General features: G+C 41.7%; 1 protein-coding gene and 2 long non-coding RNA genes across 3 annotated transcripts in view; 2 read left to right on the top strand and 1 right to left on the bottom strand.

Annotated features, from left to right (window-relative positions):
- Positions 1 to 313: 313 nt before the first annotated feature.
- LOC117452978 (uncharacterized) lies at positions 314 to 2252 on the bottom strand. Its single transcript, XR_004552811.2, has 3 exons — positions 1974 to 2252; positions 1808 to 1893; positions 314 to 1233 (listed from the first exon to the last, which is right to left on the bottom strand). It is a non-coding gene; the product is annotated as an uncharacterized lncRNA (long non-coding RNA).
- Positions 2253 to 9011: 6759 nt separating this feature from the next.
- LOC139434366 (uncharacterized) lies at positions 9012 to 9492 on the top strand. The gene is made up of 2 exons (XR_011643713.1): positions 9012 to 9229; positions 9340 to 9492. It is a non-coding gene; the product is annotated as an uncharacterized lncRNA (long non-coding RNA).
- A 170-nt stretch (positions 9493 to 9662) lies between these two features.
- arrdc1a (arrestin domain containing 1a) overlaps positions 9663 to 21828 on the top strand; it is a 39219-nt gene continuing 27053 nt past the window's right edge. Inside the window, exons 1-4 of the mRNA XM_034090326.2 lie at positions 9663 to 9694; positions 11082 to 11235; positions 14303 to 14413; positions 14647 to 14697. Coding sequence (XP_033946217.1) covers positions 11118 to 11235; positions 14303 to 14413; positions 14647 to 14697 — 280 coding nt within the window. The 5' untranslated portion in view covers positions 9663 to 9694; positions 11082 to 11117. The remainder of the gene's footprint in view (positions 9695 to 11081; positions 11236 to 14302; positions 14414 to 14646; positions 14698 to 21828) is intronic.

The following is a 21828-nucleotide window of genomic DNA, read 5'->3' as shown; positions in this document are numbered from 1 at the left end:
TTATCATCTGAATTTGCCAAAACAAGTTTAATATTCTGAAAGCCAAGACTTTGTTTAATTTAAATCAGATAAAAACAAACTGTAACGGACCCTGCCGTGTTATTTGATTACTCTACGCCTTACATTCATAATGTCAGCCGGAGGGAGGGGGGGCGGCGCTGCTCAAGAGCAGAGTGCGAGTGAGAGGGGCCTGTCTTCTTCCCTTTACAAGCTTAAAGAATGTATTTATCGTGTGATTTTGGAAAGTTTCATATTCTGAAAGCCAAGACTTTGTTTATTTAAAATCAAACAAAACACCCGAACCCCGAAAAAATAGTTTTTTACGCAAATCCACGTTTATTTTTAAATGAGCCGTTGCAACTTCCGACCGATTTCGATAGAGCGGGTCACAAATTTTCACCATTTAACAAACATACTCTTCATTAACAATGTTGAAACAACAGAGCATAGAAACACTTACAGGCATATGGTTTCTTAGACAACAATGCAGAGTAAAAACGTGCGTCTGAATACATGTAAGAGACGAGTTCTGCATAACTACGGCAACACTGAAAGTACAATACATAACTCAAAGCACTGTAATTACCATTTGTACCCACTAGGTGTCCTTTTGACCTAAACAACAGGGCAACACAAACACATTTATTTTTGTTCTGTTGTCTGATACAAGCCATGATTAATCTACAGTTTACAATGATTTTAACAAATACTGCACATACATCCGTTAAAGTAAACAAAGCAGGCACATAAACGCATTGATATACTGTCACTCAGAGGTCCAAGGAGTATCAGGCCCTTTACTTAAGTACAAATATTCATACCACACTGTAAGAATACTCTATTACAAGTGAAAGTCTGGTAATGAAAATGTTACTTAAGTAAAAGTACAATATTTCCCTTTGATTTGTAGTGGAGTATAAAGTGCAACGAAAAGAGCATTCTCAAGTACCTTAACATTCCACGACTGCTTCTACAAACATGTGGACTTTCAAGAGAAATCTTGAGGAAACGACAGAAGCGTATTTCATCTTTGATGCGTTACTTAAGTTCATTGCATGGATGATGTCCGTGAGCAGAAGGCAGGCGTTCACCCTCATCAAGCACCGCCGATTCCTCGATGGAGATGGACACGTTGGGAGGTGTGGCGTCTTCTTTTGCTGCACTTCATGGGGGACATGGAGCTTCACGACACACTCAGCATAGTCCTTTTTCCACGATATCTTTGCCTCCATCCTGTCAAAACATGTAAATCAGTGTTAACATACAATACTGTAAACCTTTCTGTGAATGTACTAAAAACTGATTGGGTTGAGTTAGCTATTTCATTTAGTGTTTAAGTAGCCATGTTCTTTTTAAGCAGAGGGGATGGGGTAAGCTTCAAAGGCTTTATTATCATATGCAGTAGCTACAGTGTGGATATGGGAATTTATATTAACTCTTATTTGTTACGGTCAAAGTATGACTACAAGTAAGTAAGCTCAGTTTATTAAATGTTTGCCTTGTTCCCAACAGGAAGTACACCTGATTAAATAATTGGGTTCTACAATCTCAAACTATCAATTCTCCTGAAAATCACATTTTGAATCAGAATATTAAACATTGAAATTGAGTAAGTTTGAAAATATATATAAATATTATACAGTCAAATTAGATTCCAATGTACTTTATCTAAATGTTAACTTAAAAACTGGAGACTGAAGAGGTTTTTCACATACTGGCAAGATGTACTTACCTTTAGAGAATAGAGATATTCATGTGCAAACAGAACAGCAGACACATTTTAACACAAATAAAGCAGAACATTTACCTGGTTCTCTTTAATCAGCTCCTCTGCAGACTCTTCCAGAGCTCCATCAGGCGGGAGGACGGCTTCCGTCTAACTTCAACGTGGTGCTGTTTAACAGACATGTCGATTATTGTAGCGAACACACATAACTGTAAGTACAGAAAGATACTGGAGACAAAGAGTATACCTTAACTTCAATGTAACGCGCTACAGAAGGATGCACCAACAGTTCAACTTCCCAGTAGTCTTCCTGGATCACCCCTCTGGCCGCATCACAGACTGGCCCACAGAGCAGTGTCCATGGCAGTGAATGTGACATAAGAGGTTTCTCAATACTCTAATTTCCCCTCCTCGACTCCTCGGTCCTCCGGTTGTGACCGGGAAATGGATTTCAGTGCGCCAAGTTGAAGGACATCTCATTTCTCTAAATGCACTTCGAGGACCGAGCATCGAGCGTCGATGAGGCTCTCTGGAGGAGCTCTAACCGTGGAGACACTGATGGCTCCTCCACGGATGCATTCCCGGGAACGGTGGAGGCGTTACCCACGGCCGGATTTATCTCAGCCAATGACAGCTCTGCATGCATCCCCTGGATATTATTTTAGAAACCGCTTGAACGGCGACGCGATGTTTACAGTGAGAACAGCTGTGAGGTCCGTGCAGAAAGCAGAGCAGTGTGTATAATATATATCACTCAGTATAACAGGCCCACATTACTCTCTGTATTTGTATACTGTAGTTTAGTAGATATCTACAAAACAAGAGTCGATATTTTTCTAAGACCATTTAGTGCTTCACATAATAAAATACACAACGGCTGTAGCCTGATTATGTTTTAGGAGCTGTAGGTGTGTGTGGTAGGCCTACAGTGCGTAGGTGTGTGTGTGGTACAGACTGTACCACACACACACCTACACACTGTGTGTGTGTGTGTGTGTGTGTGTGTGTGTGTGTGTGTGTGTGTGTGTGTGTGTGTGTGTGTGTGTGTGTGTGTGTGTGTGTGTGTGTGTGTGTGTGTGTGTGTGTGTGTGTGTGTGTGTGTGTGTGTGTGTGTGTGTGTGTGTGTGTGTGTGTGTGTGTGTGTGTGTTGTACAATGCGTACACTGTAAAAATATCCACCGTGAATTCACAATAATTACCTGGCAACTTGTTGCATGACTTTCACAGTAAGGTTCACAGCAATTTACTGTGAATGTCTTCACAGCAATGTATTGTAATTTCACATCCATGATATTACAATGCATTGTTGTAAAGGTACAACTGTATACTGTAACTTCACAGCTTCAATTACTGTGATATTACAGTATGTTACTGGGGAATTACATCATTTTGTTGTACATTAATTACAACAAGGGCCTGTACTTTTACATTTCTATTGTGAAAGTACTGCAGGAGTAGCCAGTAATTTACTGTGAATTTACAATGTGTACTGTGAAAGTACTGCAGGAGTAGCCAGTAATTTACTGTGAATGTACAATGTGTACTGTGAAAGTACTGCAGGAGTAGCCAGTAATTTACTGTAAATATACAAATCTAAATAATACGATAATATATTGTAAATTTGACTGGGATTGTACCATAATTCAATCAGCTCAATCAACAAAGAAAATGCCCATTTTAACTTTGTATTACTCCATTGAAGTGCAAAGTACATTTTACAGTGTTTTGGAAATGTTGTTACGGCCCCAACCTCTAATCCGCGGTAGTGGCTTGTGCTGAGACCCGCAACATGAAAGAATACACACAATAACCGGTACTTGGTAACGAGCATTTATTGATAATCAGCCGTTTGCTCACACAAGCGAAATGGGAAACAAAAAGAGGTCTGGAGGACTGGCCAAAAGGAACAAACAGAAGGAGGGAACCCGAGCCAGCCACACCACGGGCCGTAGGACCCAGAACTCCCCCGCCTAACCAAAAATCAAATATAAACCCTATGGGAAACAAAATAAAGCCGCAAAAACTGGACTACCAGGTTCTCCAGGCTAAACATAAACACATCTGCAAAAATATGGCAAAGAGGTATTCTAAGGACAGTGTCTCCGGCATTAGGATAGGTGAGACATCCTTCTCCTCCAGCTTCTCTTTATATATACACACGGCTGAGTGGAATTTGGAACACCTGGGCAGAGGCAGAGCCAGGAAGACAGAAAACAAGGAGGGGAGCACTTAACACATGTCTACACAGACATCCACTCAAAGTCAACAATTGTTCTGAAGAATGTGCTGACATGGGGGTTTAAATTGCCATGCCTCTTTTTGGCTTTCTAGCCCGTCTCAGGATTAATGCCCAGGATGCACCTGAAAACAATAAGCCAAGACAACAATTTCAATTTTACATAGATGTATATGTTGCCTCATTTATTTTAAGGCACATGCAGCGGTGCCCCTTTCAATTTAAGTAAAACCTGCACCAAAGAAAGACATTTGTATTTAAAGCCAAGCAAGAGCGATAAAAGCAAGAAAATCACTTAATGTGTTGTGTTATCACAGAGGATGGTCTGAATACAGTATTTTACGATGAAATAATACAGTAACATGTTGTGAAATCCTGGTAATCATTGATCCTGTACATTCACAGTAATTAACTGTGCCTGTATTGATTTCACTGTGAAATTCTAAATTACAGTGTTATATTGTGAACATTACAGGTATAGACTGTAAAGTGGTAAAACAGTAATTTATTGTAAAATATTACAGCTAAATATTGTGAACTCATGGTAATAGTTTACAGTGTGCGTAGATGCGGCGGACAGACGGGTCTCAGTTGGTTTGGTGTCCTATGCTTACTTTTAATACTTGTAAATACAACTTTTGGCCCGTCATTTCAATTCCCCATTTCAGCGACCAGAGAGAGGGGGGGGGGGGGGGGGGTCTGATTGTGTTAAGTATGAGAACACTCTCATAATAACGTGTTTGATTCTGAAATTGTATATATTTATATAAATATGTGTGTATATGTCCGCATGTATATGTATATGTCTCATTATACCGCACTGTCAATTAATTAAAAGTCAATATAGAAGTGGTCATGAACACATCTGTCCATCAGACAGAGGGCTGCTGTGCCTCCTGTCATCATTAACGGACGTCTCTTTAAAATGACCGCTCAGAGGAGAGGAGTTCTCATTTCTCTAACTGCCTGCTGCTTCCCCTCCTCTCTCCTCGGTTCCCCTCCTCGGCTCCTCCGCTCGCATCTCCTGTGGGCGGGACTAAGTCTCGAGGATAGGAGTCGAGGAAATGAGTCGAGGAGGGGAAATTAGAGTATTGAGAAACCTCTATACCCTTTTTTTAGGAATCTGGTACCGGGTTGCGGTCCGATAATCCAAAAATCAGCTCCTAAATTCTAAACCCATCTCCTATCCCTTGACCTCTGAGTGAAACGTCACGGGGTTAAGGGATAGTGGATAGGAGAATTAAAAAGGACTTAGGAGAAGAGACTGCAGTACTTTAGAGAATCTGAATGCACTTTCACTATCCGACGTGTTTATGATGCGCCAGCGGACGTCATGAATGTGCGTCTGCTGCTGTGGGGAAACTATGGAAACTACAGTTCTCTATACAGCGGACTACAACATGGATGTTCAATAAGAACGAGGGACTCATCTAGAGACTCTGCACCGTGCTCTGATGCTGCTGCTTTATGCTTTATGAACGTGGACAACAGAGAAACATATTCTTCAGGACCAAAGTTGGAATTGAAATAAAAAAGGAAAGTGAAACTTATGCTCGTCACCCTCTCCCTCCGGTCCACATTAATACAAATGATCCCAATACGTATGATTGTATGAACTATGAAAAGATCTTAAAATAAATACAAATGTATTTATTATAAACGTTAGTCCTTAACATCTATCACTGTGTATATCACCATTCAAACATCTTTTAAAAGTTGAACAAACTCCACACAGCTCAGTAAAGACTGTGAGATGTTGACTTTATTTGATCATTTCAGTAAAAACTAACGTTCATATTTCTCTTTTTGATTATAATACTGATGAACGTTCAGAACAAAGCACTTTGGCAACTTACCACATACGTTTTAAAATGCTTAATAATCACCGTAACGTTCATGATATAATTTCTCGGTCATAATCTGTTGTTTCCGTGAACGGCCGACTGTTGAGTGACGGCAAATGCTGCGGCTGCAATGCATTGTGGGGCAGCATTTTCTCCTCTCTTTTCGTCAAGGGAGGTCCAGTGGTTCCTAAGCTAAAGGTTATAAAGGAAGTTTGAAACCTTCTTTCCTTTCATTTGGAGAATTGGAACGGCACTTAACATGGCTGCCACTGAGGTACTTCCGGGTCATTTCACTTGGTTAGGAAGGTTCCTAAACTAAATGGACTATTGGAACCATAGATATATATATATATATAAACACTAGATGGCTCATGGGAGATTTTCCAGCGTAGCTGACCGGCCGCCATCTTGCTACAGTTAACAGTTACTCTGATTCGTGTTATGGTAGCTGTTGTAAGGTGAGTGATCTGCACAATAATACTCTTAACTCACTGAAATCTTGACTGATTTACAAACGGTTTGGTTTATTATAAACATGATTAGCATGGCTATGATACAGGATGCTTGGACATGTTGAAATTGCAGCTTTTCTTTGTGTATGTGGTTGTATTTATTAGCTGGCTAATAACAAGAGGCTGTCAGTGAGACCTAGTATTACAAAGTTGACCCAGCAACTTTACACCAGTGGGAGAGGCAGAACTGCTCTTTCTTTTCAATACAACTTAAGTTACACATGATTTCTTCCAAGTGGTTTGGCTTGTTAAAAACATCTTGCATTATGATACAGGAATTTGCTGGCTTTGTGTTTACAGAAGTACCTGACTATGCCGGACTTTTGTGCAGCCTACGGATGTTCCAATCGCCGCTGTCTGCAAACAAGAACCCGTGGGATCACCACATATGTTTATGTTTGCTCAGTCTAATAAACCCATAACATGGTTGTGAAAGAATGATTGATTGTTGGTGTGCCATGTGTCACTGTGTGTCTTATTGGTTTTGTGTTATACTGTATTTTATTGTGTGCAGCTGGTCCTTATCTCCAAGACACATTTAAAACAAATAACCTTGAAGTCCCATCTCTCCCCACCTGCTCCTGCTTCCTACATCCCCTCCACACCAAACCAAGTTGTTCTTCTTAATAATAATAATACATTTATTTTGGGGGGCCGCCTTTCACAACACCCAAGGACACATAGGATAGTTTATGTTTAAATTGTTCCCTATATTGCATAGGGGCAATATAGGGAACAATTTAAACAGTGGATTTTGTGATATATCAGCCGGGATGAGACAAGACAAACCACAAATGGACTACAGAAGGACACAAAAGGACACATGGTACAGTTTATATTATTCTTGGTCTTTTTTCAATAACATATTTCAAAGGTTCTGGATTTGTTTACAAATCTAGAAACTAAATACAAAACTAGGATGATATGAAGATCTCATGTCAAAAATAATTGTGATAAATTAGACAGAACTGGCCTGTCTGTGAGCACATTTTATGTTGGTTTGGTTCTTCTGATAAAGGTGTGAATATCTAAATAATATACCAACATAATGCTATTGTCATTAGTTGTGTCCCTGTTCTTAAAGCTAAGGCATTGCTAAATTAACAACTCTTGGCTTACAGAGTGGTAACATGAGACCGATTCTTATATATAAAATATAAATGTATTTTAATTTTATAATTTATTTTAAATATTAACAATATAATCAAATAAATGGAAATATATACACCGGCAAATATTTAATATAAATACCTTGTCTGTGTGTGTATAGCTATTGCTTTATCTGATTAATGTTATTTTCATATGAAAGTCCATGATTATAAGTATGCAGTATTATAACTACATCTTTGATGTTTATAAAAAACCAAACCGTTTGAAAATTGGTTGAAAATTGAGCAAGCTATGGTTATTTAAATAGTAAACCATAATGTTATGAATGAGAGAACTCCCTGTAGCAAGATGGCGGCCAAGTGGCAACGTCGGTCTCCATTGGCCAGCAGCGCGGGTGAGTCATCTAGTGTTTATTATATCAATAGAGGCTTCTCAATACTCAAATTTCCCCTCCTCGACTCCTCGACTCCTCGGTCCTCCGGTAGTGACCCGGAAATGAATTTCAGCGCGCCATTTTGAAGGACGTCTCATTTCTCTAAATGCACACCGAGGACCGAGGATCGAGCATCGAGGAGGCTCTCTGGAGGAGCTATAACCGAGGATACACTGATGGTTCCTCCACGGCTCCTCCGCGGATGCATTTCCGGGAACGGTGGAGGCGTGACGCACGGCCGGACTTATCTCAGCCAATGACAGCTCTGCATGCATCCCCTGGATATTATTTGAGAACCTGCTCTCATCGCAACGCGATGTTTACAGTGAGAACAGCTGTGAGGTCCTGCAGAAAGCAGAGCAGTGTGTAAAATATATATCACTCAGTATAACAGGCCTACTCTCTTTATTTGCTTTAGTTTAGTAGATATCTACAAAGAGTCCATATTTTTCTAAAACCATTTAGTGCTTCACATAATAAAATACACAACGGCTGTAGCCTGATTATGCTTTAGCAGCTGTAGGTGTGTGTGGTACAGTATGTAGGTGTGTGTTGTACAGTGTGTAGGTGTGTGTTGTACAGTGTGTAGGTGTGTGTTGTACAGTGTGTAGGTGCGTGTGTTGTACAGTGTGTTGTACAGTGTGTAGGTGCGTGTGTTGTACAGTGTGTAGGTGCGTGTGTTGTACAGTGTGTAGGTGTGTGTGTTGTACAGTGTGTAGGTGTGTGTTGTACAGTGCGCAGATGCCGCGGACAGACGGGTCTCAGTTGGTTTGATGTCCTTACTTTTAATACTTGCAAATACAACTTTTGGCCCGTAATTTCAATTCCCCATTTCAGCGACCAGAGAGAGAGGGGGGGGGGGGGGTATATCCAGTCTCTGACTGTGTTACGTTATTATGAGAGTGCTCTCATACTTTAAATTGTATATATTTATATAAATATATTTGTGTGTGTGTGTCCGCATCTGTAGCCTGTTATTGTCTCATTATACCGCACTCTCAATGAATTCAAATAAAATATGTGGGGGAACAATGTTCAGCTGATCTAACAGAGATTATAAAATATGACAAAACACTCGACAGCTGATGCAGCTGTTGCCACGTCATAATGAACGGACGTCGCTTTAATATGACCGCTCAGAGGAGAGGAGTTCTCATTTCTTTAAACGTCTGCTGCTTCCCCTCCTCTCTCCTCGGTTCCCCTCCTCGGTCCTCCGCTCGCATCTCCTGTGGGCGGGTCTAAGTATCGAGGAGGGGAGTCGAGGAGGGGAGTCGAGGAGGGGAAATTTGAGTATTGAGAAGCCTCTTATGATTGGAACGCGTTGCCGTTTAACTGGTTACACCGGGGAACTCGTGACGTTCTAAAACGGTAGGAATGGGGCGTGTACTTTGAGGAGCCATTGTCGAATAACCAGGAAATGCACATTTTGATCTTCTTCTGTTGTTTACATTTATCTTTTGGTATATTTGGCTCCATAGGAACACTTTGATGCACATTCAGTACCAGTGTGTGAGGTTGTGGTTGCGATGCCGATATCCGGACGCGTACAGCGAGGACTACAAAATGACAATGAGGTGACTGGGGATGTCTGTTCAAAACATTGCAAACGTGAATAAATCATTTCAAATATGTATTTGTCTCTGACTTTCATTTGCACATCGTTGTTAATGTGATATTTAGTAGCTTTGATAGCTGTCCATACCTCCAGACAGCCTTCAAGTAAGACACAAGTTGTTTACTCAGCCCGAATGCAGCATCGAGATCCGTGGCCAGCTGTGATCCTCTCCGGTTAACTTGTGACAGGACTTCTGTAGCTATTCTCCAGCGAGCAAGGTTTTTATTAAATACCTCCATCCCTCTCATCACAACAAGACTCTACACTGTGCAGGAAAAAAACAACATAAATGAAAATAACCTTGCTGGATAGCTTAGAATTATTTTATAATTTAATCACATAATCATCGTTTTTATCAGTGTAGATGTAATAAAAGCATGATTTAGTTTTTCTGCATCGTTTTGAGTTAGGAAGTGTGATTTTTTTTAATATTGTGGTGGGAAGAAAGAAGGCAGTCTGTGAAACTTGCTTTAAGATAAGATCAGATAAGAAGTACTTTATTGATCCCAATTTGTTTGCGTTGCAGCAGCATAAAAAGACAAGGCATTGGACACAAGATAAATGAAAAGACTAGAAATAAACAATCCAAAATGTAAACATCTCAAATAGAAATAAAATAACATTACAAAAGTAAAAAATAAAATATACATGTGGAAATACTAATTTACAGTATCAATGTTATGTGTGTATGCGTGACAAAGATAATGCCATGGCTGTTTACTGTAGAGCTGGAGGCCACGGCGATACAATCAATAGTTAATATGTCATTTGATATTTGATTCAGGATAAATATAATGACTTGGGTTTTGTCAGCGTTTAATAATAAAAAGTTGCGGGTCATCCATGTTTTTAAATATGTCAGGCATTTGTGACGTTTTCTTAATTGATATTGTTAATCTGGCTTGATAGATAGATAGTTGTGTATCATCAGCGTAACAATGAAAATGTATCGAAACAATTGGTGATTACACTAGGGCTGTCTCTGTGCTGGGATGGATTCTAAAGCCTGACTGAAAGTCCTCAAATGATTGATATTTAGAAATTCACCCAACTGATGAGCAACTGGTTGTTTTTTTTTAGATAAGGGGAGGGTTTGATATTGGTCTGTAATAGGCAGCTCCGGATCAAAATTAGATTTTTTAAGGAGAGGTTTAATTTCAGCTAAAATGACTGTGGTACATGTGGCCTGAGAGTAAGGGCATATTTATCAGTTTGAATAATTATGTGTTAACTTAATTATGGATACTATTTCTTTAAACATTTAAAATATTTCTTTAAACACATTTGAAAGATTTCTTTAAACATATTTGAAAGATTTCTGTAAACATAATTGATTTCTTAATATTTGTTGATATTTGTTTTAGGACCATCATTTGTTTCAGTAACAGTAGGCTACTTCTAGTAAAAAAAAAAAAAAAGATTCCTAATTACTAGCAGAATCTTCTTTTGGAAAACCGCCCACGACCTCTAAATATTTTATGCAACAGAGTATTGCTTTAATTATAATACTTGCACGTGACTATTTGTCCATGTTGTGGAGCTAGGTGACGTCATGCAGAGGGCGGGACATGTAGAGGTAAATGCGCATGTTGTTTGTGCGCACAGGTGAGCTGCTCACTGTCGCTGCGGATCGGGGACAACATGGGCAAACTTCAGGAGTTTAACATCACGTTTGACAAAAACAAAGACGTGTACAGTCCGGGGGAGTCCATCTCCGGGACCGTGAGCATCAAAGTGGGTCAGCTGCTGCAGTGTAAAGGTGAGAGACCCCCCCCCCGGGAAACCTGCCCGACGCCTAACGAGGAAGTGGAGTTTAGCTGGGACTACATTGGGAGGAAATGCGGCCTCTCACGTTGTTTGTACTATAAAAATACTCTGTCATAGTTAAAAAACAACACTACTTTTGTCTGTGGATTCAGAGCAGTGATTCAGTGGAGTTTTAATGGCGTTATAATCTCCTACAGCAGACTGTTATTGGTGATGGGATATTTTCATCATTCGAAAGTGTGGCCAGTGGTGTAAAGTAGATGTACTCAAGTACGGCATCGCATTCCACTGCTATTATGATTGATGTCCCACTAAAAAAGGAGGGTTACTAAATTATCCCACTGCTAAAGTGTCTAGATGACACAAAGGCCTGGATGGCGTGCAATTTCTTAAAACTAAATGAAGGAAAAACAGAAGTAATGGTTTTTGGTAGCACCACTTCTGTATACCTGGGTTCCCTGGCTCAGTACACCAAGCCCACCATTACGAACCTTGGCATTAAAATGGACCGTGAACTCAAATTTGAGTCAGATTAAATCTGTGGTAAAAACAAGTTTTTATCACCTGAGGCAGCTAGCCAAAGTAAAACCTTTTCTCTCCAGACAGCAGTTTCAGACGGTAATCCACGCCTTTGTCACCACTCGGCTGGATTACACCAACGCGTTTTCAGCTCCGGCTCGGAGCTGGAGCTGAAAAGTGCCGGTATTTCCTGTTCACACCGCAGCCACGCCGCCTCTTAGCTCCGGAATCCGGTTCACTTCCAGCTCCAAAAAATTGTCGGGAGGCAAGAGCTTCGGAGCTAATGCGGCTTTCACACCAGCGCTTTCCCCTTTCTAGCTCCGAGCTAGAGTTTTTCTGGTTCAGCTCTGGTTTTCCTTTTGTGCTCCCGCTCTGTTCACACCGCCCAGAGCCCGACTGGTGCTGCCTCTGTTTACATTGCAACGGGTCATTACATTACATTACATGTTACTTGTTAGACGCTTTTATCCAAAGCGACTTACATACTGTGGGCAATCCCCACAGGAGCAATTTGGGGTGAAATGTCTCGGGGACACAACGACATGCTGACTGCAGCGGGGTTTGAACCTGTGACCCCCTGATCCGAACACCTACGGACAACCCACTACGCCACACGCCTCCCCGGGTCGATGATCGTGTTGCTTTTAATCACACGAAGCCAGAATAAATTGAATAACGACTTCTCCAACCTTATGCTTTTCTCCAGAGTGCCGTGGTTCATTGTTTATTAATGTGTTTCTGCAGCATTTACCGACCGCTGCAGCGCTGCTCTTCCACGGGAGTTTATTCTCCCGTTAGCTCCCGGTTAGCTCACACTGCAGCGGCCGCTCTAAAGTATTCACTGTCCGACTCACACAAGCAGCTGATGCATATCCCCAGTTCCCCTTAGCCTAAGTGAACGTGTGTCAGTCTGAATTGACTGTTTGGCATCACAACGCTGTTATGAAAGTTTCTCTGGTATAAAACGGGTGATGTTGGCATAGCAACCGAAGCTAAACTGACTACTTGCATCCGATAGCTGCTATAATACAAAACAACACGTCTGCCTCTCTCCACAATGATCGATAACAGTGAACGGATGGTCAAAGTAAGGTACAAATAAACAGAATCACACGAGCCTGGTTAGTGCTGCCTGACTTTATAAAGTGTGTTTATAGGCACTACTGCTTGTAGGCAGGCATGACAGTCGACCCATGTTCAGGGGAGGTGGGTTTAGTTTCCTGCACGCCTCGACGTAAGAGAGATAGAAGCAACGCCACCTCTTAGCTCCGAAGCTGTTGCCTCTAGACCGACAATTTTTTAGCAGCTATCGGATGGAATCAATACATGGGCTGCACACGTTGTCGTGTCCGACTATCACAAGTAGAATCATAATAAAAATACGCCGGTAAAATGTGCCTGTAGAAAACGGTTTATGCCACAATAGGATAGCAATAGCAAGTAGTCAGTTTAGCTTCGGTTGCTATGCCAACATCACCCATTTTATACCAGAGAAACTTTCATAACAGCGTTGTGATACCAAACCGTGTCAATTCAGACTGACACACATTCACTTAGGCTAAGGGGACTGGGGATATGCATCAGCTGCTTGTGTGAGTCGGACAGTGAATACTTTAGAGCGGCCGCTGCAGTGTGAGCTAACCGGGAGCTAACGGGAGAATAAAGTCCCGTGGAAGAGCAGCACTGCAGCGGTCGGTAAATGCTGCAGAAACACATTAATAAACAATGAACCACGGCACTCTGGAGAAAAGTATAAGGTTGGAGAAGTCGTTATTTAATTTAATCTGGCTTTGTGTGATTAAAAGCAATGCGATCATCCACAGCATGTTCACCTCCAAGATGGTCTGAGACCAGCCACTCGGACAGCTGCTGCAACAATCGCTTTGCATAACCAAAGACTTTCTGCTGTCAGAAACCGTCTCAGGGAAGCTCATCTGCATGCTCGTCGTCCTCATCGTCGGGGTCTCGACCTGACTCCGGTTCGTCGTCGTAACCGACTTGAGTGGGCAAATGCTCACATTCGATGGCGTCTGGCACGTTGGAGAGGTGTTCTCTTCACGGATGAGTCCCGGTTGTCACTGTTCAGGGCAGGTATAAAATCTATGTTTGAGAGAACAGTGTCTTTCCCACAGTCGGTGTTTGTTGCTTTCATGTTTCAACATGACGATGACGGTGCACAAAGCCAGCTCCATAGAGAGAATATCTTCTGTCAAGTGTGAACGAAGCTGTGGCTTCTACTCTCACACCTCTGGAGTTCAGCTTTAACATTGAAGGAGAGAACAAGGTCTCCTGGATATCCTGTCATCGTCACATAACACTTTCTTCACTTGTATGTGTGCTAGGTTTCATAATAATGAGCATATTTTCTTATACCCCTCTCTTACTCCGGGGTTAAAGACACTTGTTGTGATTTTTTTTATACTACTTTAAGAATAAAAAACGGTCTGCCTTTGTACCGTGTTTGATTTAGTGTTTTACGCTGCAGCTGCTTATAAAAGTTTCTGAGGGGAAAACCTAAAACCTGTGTCTCTTGTTTGCAGCCATCAAAGTGAACTGCAATGGTTTCTGTGGCATCACCAGTAAGGAAAACGACACGGCATGGACTCTAGAGGAACAGTACTTCAACAGCACCATCTCTGTTGCAGACAAAGGTATGCATCCAAACCCTGGAAATATGAACTCCACACTGATTCAAAGATACACTTTACCACATCAGAAACAGTAAATAATACTCAGTCTGCCATGAACAGTGACGTGTGGGTTAACTGTGGCCTGCAGCAGGGATGTGACCCCTGCAGCCGGAGGCCTCTGCCTGCTGGGAAACAGAGGCTGATTGTTACTGTTTCCACTGACAGAGATTATCTGTGCTCTGTGTCCCGAACAGGAACCCTGAAACAAGGAGAACACACCTTTCCCTTCAAGTTCCTCATACCAGGTAGGAGCGAGGATTGATGGGATGAGCACTGTGTACATTCTTCCCTGTGTTTGTGTGTGTTAGTCAGACATGTCCTGGCATGTTGATGTTTACCAGCAGTGAGGAGGGGGCTCTTCTCCCATCATTCACTGGGGCTCATGCGTGTTGTGTGAAACATTGAACTGATCTCCAGTGTTTCTTTGAACCAGCCCAACTTATTTCCCAAAGCCAGTACTTTACATTTGACCATTTCAAGTCATCATGCTGCACTTCGCTTATCAGTGTGTTCATGTTTACCAAGCACCCAATGCCCCTTATGGTGGGGTGGGCAAGAGGAAGTAGTTGTTCCTATGTTCTATATTGGTGGTATACATACACAGGTCCCTAATGTTTGCTGTTAGCATATCAAACTGTCAATCAGTCTTTCATAGGGCCAGAAACAAGTAAGGGGTAATGTGCAGTGAGGCGGACATTATGGGTAAAAGACCGAGGTGGGGGACTCGACTCACATGACTTGACTCGAGTCGCATATTTTTGGACTTGAGACTTTCTTGACTAACATTGATAAAAGACTTGACTTGACTTTGACTTGGTGTTCATGACTTGAGACTTGAAAATGTTATTGAAATTGCACTACTACAATATCCAAATCAAAGTAACATCAAAATGTGTGACCTGCTCCATCGAAATCAGTCGCATTGACCCCGAAGACACATTTTGAGTTGTATACACCGTTGGAAAGAGGAGATTCCTAGCTTTCTAATGATATCAGGATTGTTGTTGTTGTACTCCAAATATTAAGCGAAATATGTCACATTATATAATGACTATCACCGAGTCATCATTTTGAGAAAAAGGCCTTTAAAGTTTCCTCTTCTCTGGAATCCATCGATCTGATTGATTATTAGTGGAGCAAATTATCAAAATACTACGGAGGGAAGATATTTTCGTTTGGAGGGGAAGCGCGAGTGTGTGTATACGTGTGTGTTTGTGTAATTTTGCGTTTGTGTGTATTGTAGGGGTGTAACGGTATTCGTCCCGTACCGTCACGATTCGGCACATGCAGTCACATGGCGAATATGCCTTTTTTTTAACGAGTGGGGAAAAAAGTCTGTCCTTCAGGGCAGTATCCATTACACTATTTATAATCCAGGGGGCGGTACTGCGCCTAAAAGCTGTTTGCCAGCCGCCCTTAAACAACAAATGAAGAACAATAACAAAACACAACAAAACGAACAAAATACAAGAAGAAGAAAAGTTAGTATGGTGAGTTCAGATAACACACAGGAGCTAGAACCCACCTGCTTCTTTTAAATCAGCTGTGTGGGAACATTCCGGGTTCCCTGTGGACTACAATAACGATGAGGTGTGCGAGTGGTGGATCGGACGAGGACGGTGTGTCGGCGTTGTTAGACAGCGGTGCGGTATGCTAATGGGAACACAACTCAAACATGCTAAATCATATCAGAAGGCATCACCCAGATTTGCCAATCACCGGAGCCTGGCAAAAGACAACAGCTGTTCAACAGCTGATCCCCGCTGTTTAAACCGATAGACATGAGAGCCGTGAGACCAAAATAAATAATGGAAGCTTTTGGCTTATGCGCTCTTGAAACACTTTCTTATTATTTATGATGTAATATTTTCAAGACATTCTTTTTAGTTTTACAGCTTGATGAAACCTTTTTGTTTGACATCAGCCATTATAGATAATATGGCCATCTGAGTGTTTGTGGTTTGTTTTTAACACAGTTAATTATTCAAAATGTCAGAGTTCCTTATTTTTGAACTGAAACGTGCACTACTGTTCAAAAATAAATAACAACAAACCTGTAATTATGCATTTGGGACTTTTTTTTGCTTTTTCTTGTTGTACCGAAACCGTACCGAACCGTGACCCCCAAACCGAGGTACGAACCGAACCGTGACTTCTGTGAACCGTTACACCCCTAGTGTATTGTGTTTGTTTCCCGGGGAAAACCCTCACGAGAAACAGCGGCTGTTGTTGTGCCTGCTGTGACGTTAAGTTACTCCGTTCTCCGCTTGTAATCATGCCGAAGCTTCAAAGTTGTATTTATCATCTGAATTTGCCGAAACAAGTTTAATATTCTGAAAGCCAAGACTCTGTTTAATTTAAATCAGATGAAAACAAACTGTCACGGACCCTGCCGTGTCATCTATGATTACTATACGCTTACATTCATAATGTCAGCCGGAGGGAGGGGGGCGGCGCTGCTGGAAGAGCAGATTGCGAGTGAGAGGTGCTTGTCTTCGTCAATTCACACGCTTCAAAAATGTATTTATCGTGTGATTTTGGAAATAAAAGTTTCATATTCTGAAAGCCAAGACTTTGTTTGTTTAAAATCAAACAAAACAAAACACCCGAACCCTGAAAAAATAGTTTTTTACGTAAATCCACGTTTATTTTGAAATGAGCCGTTGCGACTTCCGACTGATTTCGATAGAGCGGGTCACGTATGCATTAAATATTGTGGAACTGCAGAGAACCTACTAAAAACCTGATTTGGTAATGATCCACAGATCCAAAAAATTCAACTATTATTATTACTATTATTAGTAATATGTGCATTATATCCTGCCTCGGAGAGCACTGACACTTTAGAATTTCTCAAATCACCCGTTTGACACGGTGGACCGCTCGGTTGCACTGTTGCATGCAAAGTGAATGCTTTGTTGTTTTGCTTTGGAGGAGGTATGTACAAATGATCAGTGTTCTTCCTCCCTTCCTGTCAGTGGAGCTCCCGCTGGCAGAAGCCCCTCCCCAATCAATTAATATTGATTTAATTAAAGGTGTCCTATCATACAAAATGCACTTTTTGATGTATTTTATACTTAAATATGTGTACCCGGTGTGTCAGGGAACTCACAAAGTGTCAGAAAACTAAACCCTCTCTTTTCCTCCGTACCCAAATCTCTAAAGACGGGGGAACAACGGAGCTGATCCAGAATTGCGTCCGATATGGCGTCGGAAATGTGGGCTGGCTTTACGCCCACGGCCCTATCAGAAACAATGCCCAACGTGTTTTGGAAGTAATATGGTCTGTGTTTACATTAGCAAGCATCGCTAACGCTGTACTGGAGAGAATATGTGAACCGCTCTATCGAAATCAGTCGGAAGTCCCAACGGCTCAGTTTTGTTTGATTTTAAATAAACATATGAAATGAATATGAAACTTTTATTTCCAAAATCACACGATAAATACATTCTTTAAGCTTGTAAAGGGACGAAGACAGGCACCTCTCACTCGCACTCTTCCGCAGCGCCGCCCCCCTCCCTCCGGCTGAAATTATGAATGTAAGAGTATAGTAATCATAGATGACACGGCAGAGTCCGTTACAGTTTGTTTTCATCTGATTTCAAATAAACAAAGTCTTGGTTTTCAGAATATTAAACTTGTTTCGGCAAATTCAGATGATAAATACAGCTTTGAAGCTTCGGCATGATTACAAGCGGAGAACGGAGTAACTTGACGTCACAGCAGGCACAACAACAGCCGCTGTTTCTCGTGAGGGTTTTCCCCGGGAAACAAACACAATACACACAAACGCAAAATTACACAAACACACACGTATACACACACACACTTGTGAGCTTCCCCCAGCTTAATATTTGGAGTACAAAAACAATCCTGATATCGTTAGAAAGCTAGGAATCTCCTCTTTGCAACAGTGTACACAGCTCAAAATGTGTCTTCGGGTCAATGCGACTGATTGCGATAGAGCAGGTCACATGTGTAAAAAAAAAAAGAAGAAAATAAAAGGAACTCACCTCGTGGTAAACCCAGAAGAGCATTTGAGCGCCATATTGTTTCAGAAATAATCCTTGATGTGGTTTGGAACAAAATATGGCGTTTCATCACGGCAGCATTTAGCTGAGTATCTGGGTAGAATTCTGAGAAGGCAGAAGCTCGCCCCCTCTTTTTGATTTGATTTAAAGCTATTGACCCAGAATAAAAAACAAAACACTTCACAGACATGTTTTTTATAAATGTGTATATATCTGAGACCTATAATATATGCCTAAATATAGTATCATCATCATTGGATTAAACACTGCATTTCATTGACAGCCCTTGTTTTGATTTGATTATAGTTTGTAATGAATTACCACAGAACCATGATCACACCCCATCTCCTATTCAGTTTGTTTTTAGTCCTAACTTTGCCACAACCCTTTTTTCCAAGCATTATTCATTACGTGTGACTGGCGAGGCCACACAGTATCGTTTTTGACAGACATATCATCTCATTCTCCTTCTTCCCCCACACATGTTGTCATGCTACTCGTCCCCCACACATGTTGTCATGCTACTCGTCCGACACGAAACACACATCAAAAGAAATGACAAGTTTAAATGGTTCTTGAGACCATGGACTTTATTAGACTAGTTGGATATGTTTTGATGGCTAGTGCGGTTCTGACGTAGCTTACATTTTGTGAACATTTCACCCTGTGTGTGTGTGTGTGTGTGTGTGTGTGTGTGTGTGTGTGTGTGTGTGTGTGTGTGTGTGTGTGTGTGTGTGTGTGTGTGTGTGTGTGTGTGTGTGTGTGTGTGTGTGTGTGTGTGTGTGTGTGTGTGTGTGTGTGTGTGTGTGTGTGTGTGTGTGTGTGTGTGTGTGTGTGTGTGTGTGTGTGTGTGTGTGTGTGTGTGTGTGTGTGTGTGTGTGTGTGTGTGGAGACTTGGAGTGGGTGTGTGTGTGGAGACTTGGAGTGGGTGTGTGTGTGGAGACTTGGAGTGGGTAACATGACGGCTCGAGGGGAGAGGAGCTGGGAAATCTGAAGAGTTTTTGTTCCAAATACTGCTCGGCTAGCCACCATGTTCACTCTGCATACATCATTTGGTGATATAATGTAGGGCAGGGCTATTGGATCACAAAATGGGCCAGATTTTATAACTACAAAACTCAGCTGGGCCGACATTCAACACAACAAACCGAAGTGGGCCGGTCGAGAGTCCCGGGCTGATTGTTAGTCCCAGTCCACCACTGGCTACATGACCGTATGATCGCCCTTATTGACGCACCTCATTCCTAAACTTCTAACAGATGCAACATAAACCGATCCTTCAGCCTCACATGAGCTCTCAGACACGTTCAACATTAACCTGTCATCGCTGTCTGAGCTTGCTGCTGTGTGCGCCGTCGTGCGTTTACATGCAGAAGCTGGGATCCTGAACTGGAGCGCTGTGCCCGCAATGACGTCACACATCATTTGGCGGGACTTGAAGAATCCCCGAGAAGATCCAGAAAATGGTCAACATTGAGATTAATGGTTATCAAAGTACAAATATCCAAAATCAGTTCAGTAACGGTTTTTAAGGGGACAATATTTACTCAAATCGATGGGTTTGGATGATGGGCGAAACTCGCGTCACAGGCTCTTTAAGAACTTGCTGCGGGCAATCTAACGGCTGCAGCTTGTCCCAGGGCCGTAGTTTGGACACCCTGATTTAGAGACACAAATGAGAGCGAGTATGGAAAATGTTCTGAAGTAGAGCATTTGTCTCATGCCACTGGTTCTCCTCAAGTTTTCCATCTACCACCACCACTTCCTGTCACCTGCCATCTACAGTGAGTCAGCAGCTTCTGTTCCACTTACTCATCACAGTGCAATCTGGAGAGCACTCCCTCGTGACATCAGCAGATGTTTGACAACAAAGGGGAGTTTCTCATTGTTATTCTGAGACACGGAGCAGTGACCAAATGTTTTTTAGATAATGGGACAGTTTAGTTGGATCATGGTAAACCTTTTTGTTTCTTGTGATATTCCAAATAATACAAACTTGTGATGTCTAAATGTCCTTAAAGACATTTGTACAACCCTGCCCTCTTTAAGTTTCACAGTGTTTAACTATAGCGTGAAAGAGTGTATCTTTGTTTAGCCTTTGTAAAGAAACTCATGTGCCTGACATCGCTTGGCAGAAGCAACACCACAGAAACTCAAAAGCAACCCAACCAGTCTTTTTACTGTCCGAAACTCAGGGCACTCTCTGGAGGAATGTTTTTTGAAGATTTGTTTTTTAACTTTTTCACCTTCATTTGGAGTTGGTTTAATTTCCATTTTTGTTTGTCCGGTGTTTAAACTTTAAACAGAAACACTAGATGGTTTGGTCTGTGCTGACGATAGTTTCCTGTACATCAGGCTGGCTGCCATGCTGCCTGTGGATTTCTGCAACTAGTTGTGGAATTTGAAGTCCTATGTGTCACAAGTTAATTTTAAACAACGCTCTGTTGATCTAGTATTTTTTTCGTAATCTCTGTTGGTGGCCTTATTTTAGTGTGTAAGTTACTTAACAACATTTTAATTCCAGTGAGGGCTGCTGTGCTTCATGTATAGAGCACTGCATTAGTAATTACCAATATGACATTGTGATTCAAATCACCTGCGTACCATGCTGCGAATGGATCTGGCCCTTCCTACATCCAGGACTTGGTTAAACCGTACACCCCAGCACGTGCACTCCGCTCTGCATCAGCCAAACGGCTCGCTGCACCCTCGCTGCGAAGGGGACCCAAGATCCCATCAGCAGAAACATGTGGGTTTGCTATCCTGGCTCCAAGATGGTGGAATGAGCTCCCATTGACATCAGATAGCTTACACACCTTCCGGACTGAAAACTCATCTCTTTCGACTCCACTTCGAGCGATAGAACTACTAACAAAGAACTGCTAACAAAGCACTTATATACTAACAAAGGGCTGGCTTACCTAAAGCCAGTTGAGTAGCACTTGAAATGTTTTTGCTCTATGAAGCCTGATGTACTTTATGATTCTGTTTTCTTCAAGTTTGTATCTTGTTGGTCGAACGCACTTATTGTAAGTCGCTTTGGATAAAAGTGTAAGCTAAATGCAATGTAATGTAAATCATTTGTGACCCGCTCTATCGAAATCAGTCGGAAGTAAACGTGGATTTACGTAAAAAACTATTTTTTCAGGGTTCGGGTGTTTTGTTTTGTTTGATTTTAAACAAACCAAGTCTTGGCTTTCAGAATATGAAACTTTTATTTCCAAAATCACACGATAAATACATTTTTGAAGCGTGTGAAGGGACGAAGACGGGCACCTCTCACTCGCACTCTGCTCTTCCAGCAGCGCCGCCCCCCCTCCCTCCGGCTGATATTATGAATGTAA

The sequence above is a fragment of the Pseudochaenichthys georgianus genome, chromosome 9 (genome assembly GCF_902827115.2).
Source record: "Pseudochaenichthys georgianus chromosome 9, fPseGeo1.2, whole genome shotgun sequence".
Lineage (NCBI taxonomy): Eukaryota > Metazoa > Chordata > Actinopteri > Perciformes > Channichthyidae > Pseudochaenichthys > Pseudochaenichthys georgianus.
The sequence above is the reverse complement of the archived record's forward strand: the minus strand, read 5'-3'. Positions and strand labels throughout refer to the sequence as shown.